The sequence below is a fragment of the Fulmarus glacialis genome, unplaced genomic scaffold (genome assembly GCF_000690835.1).
Source record: "Fulmarus glacialis isolate BGI_N327 unplaced genomic scaffold, ASM69083v1 scaffold29631, whole genome shotgun sequence".
In the NCBI taxonomy this organism is placed as follows: domain Eukaryota; kingdom Metazoa; phylum Chordata; class Aves; order Procellariiformes; family Procellariidae; genus Fulmarus; species Fulmarus glacialis.
Genome location: NW_009194039.1, coordinates 34,429 through 44,559, shown reverse-complemented (window position 1 = coordinate 44,559; position 10,131 = coordinate 34,429). Strand labels below are relative to the sequence as shown.

Below are 10,131 nucleotides of genomic sequence, written 5' to 3'. Positions count from 1 at the left end.
TTTGTTTTGGAGGTCTGCTCCATTAACTCACATTAAAGTAGTGTGTGCTTTTAGTTTGGGAGGTTCCTCGTTCGGTTTCTGGCTTGCCAGCCATAATGGCAGCTGTGTTATGTGCGGTTAGCTTAGCTCCATAAAGAACATGCAGACCCTGTCAGAGGCACTTTGAATAAGGCAGGACTGTGCCAAAGGCTTTATGAGCCTGGCATGCTTCATTTAGAAAACCCAAGCGCATCAACACAAGGAAATTGATAGTCAAAACTTTTTGTCAACATTTGGTTTTTAAAAAAAAGGATAACAATTTCCTGTTTTTAAGCATTTCTAGAAATGCACAGTTTGGTAACTCACCGGTCCTACATTTCCCACAAAATAAACAAAAAGTGTAAAGTAATGCATTTTTTATCCCACCACTAACACCCATAACTCTGACCTGTACTGACTGCTTCTCCTTCACTAGTAACCTCAAAATATAAACACCACACAAAACCCTTTGAAAGAAGATGTATAGACCTTCAAATGACACTCCAGAAATGTTACATACTACATATCTCTTTGGTTGTTTTTGGACCAGCAAGTGCAAGCAGGTGGGCAGGTAACTATATGAAATCGCAGATGAAGCTGCTTACAGCAAGCAATGAGAATGTTATAGCACCCAGCAGACACCTTCACTGTTTGCAGAAGTCAAGTTAACCTTAACTCTTGCCCCACCCAGCGCAACACAGCAGCTAGCAAAGCAACCCACTAGTTTTGCATACGGGTTAATGGACCCCAAAGAATCTGATTCAATCTGCAATCCTGGCAGATGGCAATTTCAGACAGCGCTGGGCAGCTGTGGGACCCTTGCAGGTGCTCACCAGCTCAAAGAGAGAGTAAGGGTGGAGTTACTAGTTTAGTCATGACTCTGAGCACTTGTTCTTTTTCTCCTCAGGAGGCTCTGTCGGTGGTGAGCGACGACCAGTCCCTCTTTGACTCCACGTACGGCGCTGCCACTCACCTCCCCAAGGCAGATATGACAGCCTCAGGGAACCCTGACTATGGCCAGCCGCACAAAATCAACCCTTTGCCTCCTCAGCAGGAGTGGATTAATCAGCCCGTCCGGGTCAATGTAAAAAGGGAATATGACCACATGAATGGATCAAGGTAAGGAAAGACCCTTTCCACATCTGCTGAATCCTGAACAAAAGCAAAGCACGTATTGTCCATTCGTGCTCTTGTCCTTCATATCAACAAACTCCACTCTTTGTGTAGGACCATATCCCACTCCCCCTGGAGTGCCTTTGTCACTCATTTTTTAATGGCCTGAGGATCTTGCTCTTGCGGTTCTGCAGCATGCATCTCTACCAGTCTCCATGAACGCTGTACAGACTGGGACATGAGACTGCCAGGACAGAGTTCGTGCTGCAAACACTACTGTAAATTACACATTTCGTCACTTAGTTCAGCATCCCACAAATGTGCCATGGTTCAAGGGGCTCCTGAAGATGGATCGGTCATGCAGTAATAGTCGGTGCTCATACCAGTGCTCCAGAGTGAAGCTAGTGAAAGCTGCTCTAATGGACTGTATGGGCTTCACTGGAGGGCACTTCTCATTGCATCTGTAACAAGATCCGTGCTCCACCAGGGCAGAAGAAACCATATGAAACTGGAGAGCTGTTTGATGGAGAAAGTAAAAAGAGGAGACTGAGGTCCTTCATGGCAGTCTACAAGGTGTAACAAAACAAAAGGCGTATACCCACGCCTTCTGTGTGAATATATGCGACCACTGGTGAAAAAGAGAGTTCAGGAGTAGATTTGAGCAGTGATGTTAGCCATCAAAGGGACACTGGTTATGATGTAACCTCTACAGCTTTTAGCCAAAGAGGTAGGAGGCCTGCCTCCATCATTTGTAGTTAGAGCTAGGGGAGATGGATCATTTCCCCGTTCAATGAGAAATTCGAAAACTTGAAAACATTTTATTATAGCAGCTCAGACTGCCTCTTTCAAAAACATTTCTACGAGTCCAAAGCCTAGGAAAAAATTTCACATTCTTGGACAAAATTTTTAGGTGTAGAAATTTCAAATTTTTTCAGTTTTAAATATCTACAATAAAGAAAAACTTCTTTTTTTCTGGCATTAAGTTTTAGAGTCCATATTAATTTTAGATTTTATTTTAATTTCAAAGTCACAAATATCTCTAACATTTGTACGATGTTAATACAGGACAGTTAAACAATCAAGCGTTTTTCTTCTTTAAGGTTAGTTTAGGGCTTCTGTAACAGCCTATTTTCCTGGTTTCTGAGAACCTAGCAAAGTGTAGTGTTTGAAACAGAGAGCAACCTCGCACTTTCAGACTCCTATAGTGAGATGATGGTGTTAAAGACTTCAAACAGCAGCATGTTTTTTTTCCTCGTAAGTATACAGTAGATGCTGATTTTACTGTAAGATAAAGGTCTTTGCGTCAGTTGGTCTTTGATGGTGATCATTTGTAGACTGAATTTGATCTTGACCCGGTTGTACCTTAGTATCATTTCTGGACTTCATAAGAACTACATGGATTTTTGCACTGGTGTTTCCAATCTCAGAATTGAGCCTGAAACATGGGAAAATTGGTTATTTCCTGAAAAACACCATCCCTGGATAACACAGGCAAAAGGATGGATCTTGAAAGTACCAGCAGGTTGGGTGTTTTTTGATAGTCACAAGGACTACCTTTGGCTACCAAGGCTAGTCTTCTTAAGCTATCCCTAAAATCTTCAAGAGGGCAATGCAGAGCGGGATCCTGACCGAATGAGCGAGGTTTGTGCATGGTGCTGTGCAGGTCTGACCTCTCCATCCTGCGGAGAGGTGAACCAGCCATGAGAACTGGGGTGGCAGAATCAGCCTTGCGTATGGCATCGGCAACAGGCTCCCACGATCATGTGAGGAAACCCTTTGTAGCATTGCATCAGTTGCTCACACCAATAGTGTCAGACCAACACACAGAGAGTGTTTCCTCCCATTATGCTACTTGTCTGTCTCACTCTAGCAAATTTTGGAGGGTCAAGGGAACAAGTAGTCCTGTCACATCCGCTGAGCTACCACAGGCAGCACATATTTGTGCTTTTCAGATCCTGTAAGCACATGTTCCGTATAAATTCTGTATGTGTGGGGACTTTTATGTCCAAAATGTGATGTTCTCATTGTATGTGTACTGCATGTCTTGAACTGTCCTTCCATTGTGATCTTTGCGCTACAATTTCCTCATCTGCTCAGAAAAAAAGGGAAATAATACTGCTTTGTCAAACTAATTCATTAACAACTGTAAGTGCTATGATACCCGTAGAGAAAGGCCCTCTAACAGTGTGTTTATTCTGGGCAAAAAGGAAACCCCTCTCTATGGGCTTGCTCAAGACTACAAGATTCTTAGGCTGAAACTAAGTGTCCTCAGTCTCTCTAAAAAAGGGGTAACAACTTCCCAACCCATTAGAAAAAAAGAAGAGACTGTTTTGAATGTCAGAACTAAGCACTGAAATAGCTTCCAGCCTTGCCTTTTGATAACTCTGTTAGCACAAGAGCTCCAATCCACCCAAGAAATGAGAACATTCATCTGACTTATCCATCCTCTCCTCCTATTCATGGCTAAAAATTTACCCTTTCCCCCCATGTCCATCACAGCTCATTGTTACGGGTTGGGCCACTCCAGTTGCTTGTTCCCCTGCCCATCAGCTGCCTGGCAAAACTGACACACCATCTGAGCGGCAAATGCCAATCTCAATACAAATTAACTTGAACTGCAGACTGAATAACAAAACCTATTCCCCCTCCCTCTCTCTCTGCCTCTCCTTCTCTCTTGTTTTTCAAGCACACTCTTTTACCGGGTTCCAGCTGCCTCATTAGAGGGAGCAGCCTTTATTCTGTGTTTCACCTGTACTTGAAGTACTAGCGTTTTCTGCTTGTCAAGAGAATGGTTTATGTACTCTAGGGAGTGATAAATCTATAGCAACCCTGGCAGTGGAGGGAGCTGGATGATGGTAAGGGACAGTGTCCAGCATTTCTTCTTTTTCTTAACAACCAGAAGGAGATCTGACTGCTGTGAGGTATAGCGTGATGAGTTGGTTTGGTCCTCAGCAGGGTGGGAGAAGGGGTCTCTGAAGAACCTCTCCAAGCCTGTTTTGCAGAGCCGTCCCTCCAAGTGCTAAACAACATGGAAACCCTGACCAGCTTTCTACCCCATGTCAGGTTTTCCTGGTTTAATCCCAAATTGGAAAGAATTTCCCAGATAACTGCATACTAACTGTGTATAGGGGATATTCAGGCAGTGGCAGGGGTCTGTGTTTTAGGGGAGAAGATGAGACTTCTGTATTATTGCAAGATTCAGAAGTAGAAATTTTGTGGAAGTTTCTAGTATTATCAGACCTGGATGCAGTATATGGCCTCAAAATCTGTCCTTGCCTTCACAGACAGCCTCTTGCTCAGAACAAAACCCAGCGCTACACTTGTGTTTCACAGTGATTAGTGTCCAAACACAAGGCAGTTAAAATCCAACATAGAAAAATTAAAATCCTCGTGCTTCTTACACCCCCTTAGGCATTGGGAAAGGGAAATGGTCTTGTATTTGTAGCACTGACCTGTTGCACACGAAAAATAGAAGTCCAGCTTTTCCATGGGTTTACTGCAAGGTGTTCTATATACCATTCATCTCTCTTTGTATTGATTGGGGGATTGGAAGCGTGGCTTGCAATCTTTGTTCTTTGCTGGGTTTGTGTCTTTTTCTTACTTTGTTTATAGCCCATTCAGGGAAAGATGTGTCTCCTAAAACGTGCTTATACAGTTCCCAACATACTAGGCCTGGATTTCTGTTGGGACCTTTAGATGCTTTTGTGATATAAATACAATCATTTATATTTTTAAAAAAACAAAAAATCTTTCACATTTTAAATTTCAATGAATAAAGGAGGAGGATTATTTAGAAAAATGCTGGGTAAAGTTTAACCCAATTTACAGTCCATTTTAAAAATAGATTTTTCCTTATATTTTACATCAATTCCAAATGCAAAAAGTGAACCAAACAACAGACATTCCAAATTTTGACTGTATTTACTGAGCTACTACAGATCTGCATTTGTAGCTAAGCTCAGAGAGTGATTTTTAAAAAGATGTTACAAAATTTGTATGCTCTTCAAAGGTGAAAGAATATTCTAATGTGCTGGATGTGTGCATGGATGCGGGCAAACTTCGCTGTTTGTTAAGAATTTTGTCTAGCTAAAATAATGAAGTCAGTGCTTTGAAAATGCTTTGAAGACATTCTCTTGCTTCAGAATATTAAAATAATGCTGAGGTTCAGGGATCTCAGAACATTTTTATGCCACAATAATCTTCTCAAAACAAAACAAAGGGACCATCTATGATGTCTATACGAATAAAAATCCCCTTTAAGTAGCGTGTGAGCCCTCTAGTGGGATTCACTGTGTTGTTCTAGTGCCCAGCCAGAGCAGCAGACTGTGCAATTACCTACTGTCTGCATTTACCTGTATGTGATAAACACGATTCTTTTGGATGCTACTGAGCCTCTGTGCTTTCCTCATGCAGTTTGAGTTTTGTAACCTGTATGTCTTTTTCCATCCTTTTTACAGCTGTCCCTTCTTTCTGCAGACTTACAGTCTTTTTCAGTGTTTTTTTATTCCTGAGAGCAGGATGAGAGGCTGGGTTACAGTGCAGTTAGATGCAAGTTTCGAGGAGCTGTGATTCTGCCCTGATAGCTCTGTTCCCTGCCTGTAAGAGGGAACCACAAGCAGAATCACAGTATGTCTGTTCTTATTTCCTTCACTGCACAAAAAAAAAAAAAATTAAAATCTAATTTCAAGTGGAAAGATTAAAGCTGAGATGACCAAATGGGGACTTGCACCAAAAAGTGGCAAATTTAAAAAGAAAAAAAGATGGGAAGAGAGGAGGAATGAAAGGATAGGAAGAAAGGGATAGAAAGACGGAGGAAATATCCCACTGACCACAGCTGAGTCAGGTTCAGAAATCACTGAAATCCCTTATTTTGCTCTTTCGAATGAAAGCCAAAGGTGATTCCTAGACAGAGGCCCTGGGACAGTAATTGCTTTATTTCCAGGTATCTGGAACACAGGCTGAAGCTGTACAGAGGATTTATTAGTAAATGCCAGGCTAGCTGCTTGTCCATTTTGGCCAGTCTAGCATAAACTTTCCCAAAACACCAAGCTCTTGGCATCCCCAGAGAGTGCTACTGGAGCTGCTAGAACGAAGAGTCTTTGGACGGACAGTGGGAATGAGTACTGCTTCATATTCCTTGGACTCTGCCACTGCCACAGTGAATATACTTAAGAGATCTTGTGAAAGCAGCCTATATCCATTTACCTTAGTACATCTACAACGTTTTCTGCCCAGAACCTGAGCAAGTCCAGCATGTATAGCCACTTGAAAGTCTGAAGTCTCTGTGAAAAGTCAAGGATTAATCTGGCATCTGAAATCCCCCGCACAAACCATTTCAAATAATGAGGAAATTTTTATATAAATCTAAGTCTGCTTGTGGGTAAAGCATGAACTAAGAAAGGAGTTATATTCAATGAATACACTATTCATGGCTCGCAGCTCCCTGTTCTCATTTGATACTGTAGTTGTTCCCCACACTGAATTCTTCTTTGTGTTGCCCACAGCTGCACCTACCTTCTGCTGGGATACTGTTAAATCCCTCGTCTTAGGCTGGGGCAGTGCAGTAATGGGCGCCCAGGAGCTGCAAAGATGATTTCGTCTGGTAGTGCTGTCTCATTTCCCAATAAAAGGCTCCATTTGGATCTGGTAGGAAATGCGGGATTACAGAGGACACAAAAGTAAGGATCTTCCTGCTTGCTCTCATTAAAGACTTCACGGTATTTTTCTTAAGGGAAGGACAGTTCGGTCTCCTGCCCAGTTAAGTTTTGGCAATGCTATTCCCAGTTATGTCTGTCCTTCCGCTATCACATCAGTTAGCTCTGGATCCAACCATCCTGAAAACTTCCTCAGAGGGAAGGGAGGCATCTATGCAGCCACACGGACACAACCCTGTCAGGTACATGGAGCACATTTAACATGTCCCGCAGGATTAACGGAGTGGCTTCTCTTCCCACAGTGGTAAATCAGTGGTTGGTAAGGACACCTCAGTCCCTTAAGCTTCTTTTCAGATCTCAGCCTCCAATACTTGGTTGTCTGGTTTTGGCTGCTGAGACATACAAAGCAAGGCAGAGGATAAGCAGGTCCTAGCTGCCAAGCCAAGAGTCTGCAAAGTGGAAAATCATCACAAAACCACCGAGGAGATATCTTACAGTGTCGGTGTTATTTTTTGTTACTTTGCTGTGTCGGTCATGCGAATGTGCCCAATACTTAGCAGAGAGAGTAGAGACAGCCAAGAACCCTGTGGTCTTTTCACGTGTGTGGTTTCATGCCAGTAGAAAGCATGAATACTCCTAGGCAGATAAGCTTTTTAGAAGATGTACTAATCTGAGAGTCTGGATATATCCTGTAGCTCTGTATGAATATTATATATGTAACCATTCTATCATAAATATTGCATATTTCAAGGGAGGGGGTTATTTTCCAGGGAAATCTAACTACAGAGCAGGGGGTGAGAGTGAACCCATTAGAAGGACTGTAGGCAGCAGGTAGTTGTGCCAGCACTGCTAGCACCTGGGAGGTGCTGACTGCAGGGAACTTGAAGAAGATTTTACTGTTGACTCTGAAAAAGGGAGAACTTCATCCCAAAGGCAGGTGGGAATCCATACGCCCTCGCTGCGTGGGGATGTGTGTGTTCGGGTCTGTCCCACCAGCTGGGCTGCCTGAGGCATGATTTCAAGTCAGGACCTGGTCTGCAGGTAGGGCAGGCGAGGAGGTCGGTCACCTCCCGGGGACGGTCAGCACTGAGCCGAACAGAGTCTGACACCTCTTGCCATTTCACCGAGTCTTCTCAGGACAGCCTGTACCTTGGGAAAGAATAAGATCCTTTGTGCTGCTTCAGGGCTTTTTCTCTGCCAGTACAGGCAGCATTTAACACCTGACACAGAGTATTTCAACAGAAAGTTAGAAATGATCACATTCCCTGTGAAAACCCTGGTGTCCCTGCAGTTGCTCAGACTCTCCTCTGACTGCCACAGGGACATTAAACCTTCAGCAGTTTGCCTCTCTGAAGGCGGATTTTGGTTCCCTGCCTGGAAAAACAGTAGGCGAAATAGTAAAACCTTAAATTCGAACATGTGTAAGTTATACATCTTATTTCCATTTTCAAGCAACATTCCCTCAGCAAGACATGAGGAAAAAATTACCATCTGCCTTAGAATATCTCGGTGGAGCATTTATCTCCCAGCCATGATAACTGAATTTCAGTAATTTCTCCCTGCCCCCCCATTCAGATTAAGAAACAAATTTGTTTAGTGTCCAAACTTGCAATTCTTGCCAGCTGAACTCAGAGGGTGGGATTTGATGCACTGTCATAGTTCTTACCCTTCAGTGAACAGTTTCCTCCCAAGCCACTTTGCTTCTGGCAGAGAAGAAGGATGGCTGTGTGATTAAAGCAGTGGACTAAACTGCACTGGACATGGGCTCTGTGCTCGCTTTGCATAGAGGTTGCACACTAATGCACCCTTGTAAAGGTGAGGGCAATAACACTGCCCTACCCTGGTACATTCTTCAGAGCGGGGATGGGCTGTGTGCACGTGGCAGGCTGTAGACTGGTATTTTAAGTGACCTCTAGAGCTAAAAGCGTGAGTTACTACTGCAGCTGGAGAAAAACAAAAGCTGTGCTCCCTATCTGTGGTTTGGAGGTTCATAATTCTCCCAGAGGAGGACAGAGAAAGCCTATTGCTTGCCAAGGGTCTGCATGTAGTCCAAGTCTTAGCACAGTGCCACCTGAGTTGCTAAATGTTCCCTCCTCATCACTCCATCACCTCAGAAGTAAAACCGGGGCCAGAGCCTTTTTCGCACACTGTTTCTGTGGTCTGAGGTTCTTGACTCACGCCTAAGGCACCTAAGATTTCTAGATTTCCTATCCAAGTAGTAGACAAGCTTGGGACTGTTTCACTGTTAAGAACAGACAAGATCAGTTACATTCAGCCCTGCATAAATAAGACTCTTTAGATACCATGCTAATATTCTAGTATTCTCCTGTGACTATCCTGTCATTTTGGCATGGGTATTTTGTGTTCTTTGTTAATGAAATGAAGGGGGGTGTATCTGTATTTCTGATTAGCTCTGCAGAAATGCTTTAGGTCATGAGGTGAGAAGTACAGCCTTTCTGTCAATTGATAGACTCCACTATAACAGAAAGACAGTGTGCAGGGTTGTATTTAACACGATGCAAGGGTGAAACAGTCCAACAAGGGCTCCTAGGAGCATCAAGCTCTATCTGAAGGATTGCTAAAATGCAGCTGAGCAATAAAGGATGAAGGGGGAGTAGGGGGTGTAACCGATAGACCTATGTGATAGGCGCTTGCTTTTTATCTGGTTCGTGAATTTTGGTATTTCAGAGGTATTGAGTACAACCTTGCAGCTATCATGCCTTTGTCTGAAAGTCACTCTTCTTTGCACCTCCAACTCTTTTTCCTCCAACTGGTTTCATTATCAGAGATCCCCTCCATGAGACTGGTGATTCATAGATCACCTTATGACATTCATGTGACAGGCCAGGGATGGCCTCTCCCATGTGTAAAGAAACTCCCCTTAACTTTTCACCTTCGGGATACTTGCCATTTCTGTAAACCAAGCCTCCTTCTGCTACAGCAGGGATGAAAGGTGCATAATAATGACAAGTCATCTGTTTCCTTTCGCATTTCAGGGAGTCCCCCGTAGACTGTAGCATGAACAAATGCAGCAAACTCGTCGGAGCAGGGACAGAGTCCAACCCAATGAGTTACAGCACCTACATGGATGAGAAGAACGGGCCTCCTCCCAACATGACCACCAATGAGAGGAGAGTCATTGTCCCAGCAGGTACCACCACCATCAAACTCTTTGTGTCGTATTTCCTTGCACTGTCTTAAATATCCAGCTGAACAGATAAGGCTTGTTTATCCACTCTCTGAAGAATTCTCTTTCTTACAAACCATGTAAAAAATAAGGAAAATATCAGAATTTCTGGCTAATGGGAATTTCCCATGTCCCAGTATATGTTCTACCTAGAATCAG

At 43.4% G+C, this 10,131-nt stretch overlaps 1 protein-coding gene across 2 annotated transcripts in view; it reads left to right on the top strand.

The window, feature by feature from the left end:
• The first annotated feature begins 928 nt into the window (after window positions 1–928).
• The window catches only part of FLI1 (Fli-1 proto-oncogene, ETS transcription factor), a 39,245-nt gene continuing 30,042 nt past the window's right edge, over window positions 929–10,131 (top strand). For both annotated transcript variants that reach the window (XM_009587645.1, XM_009587643.1), the window contains exons 1-2: window positions 929–1,137; window positions 9,782–9,936. In XM_009587645.1, the coding sequence (XP_009585940.1) occupies window positions 1,007–1,137; window positions 9,782–9,936 (286 nt within the window). In that variant the 5' untranslated portion in view covers window positions 929–1,006. The remainder of the gene's footprint in view (window positions 1,138–9,781; window positions 9,937–10,131) is intronic.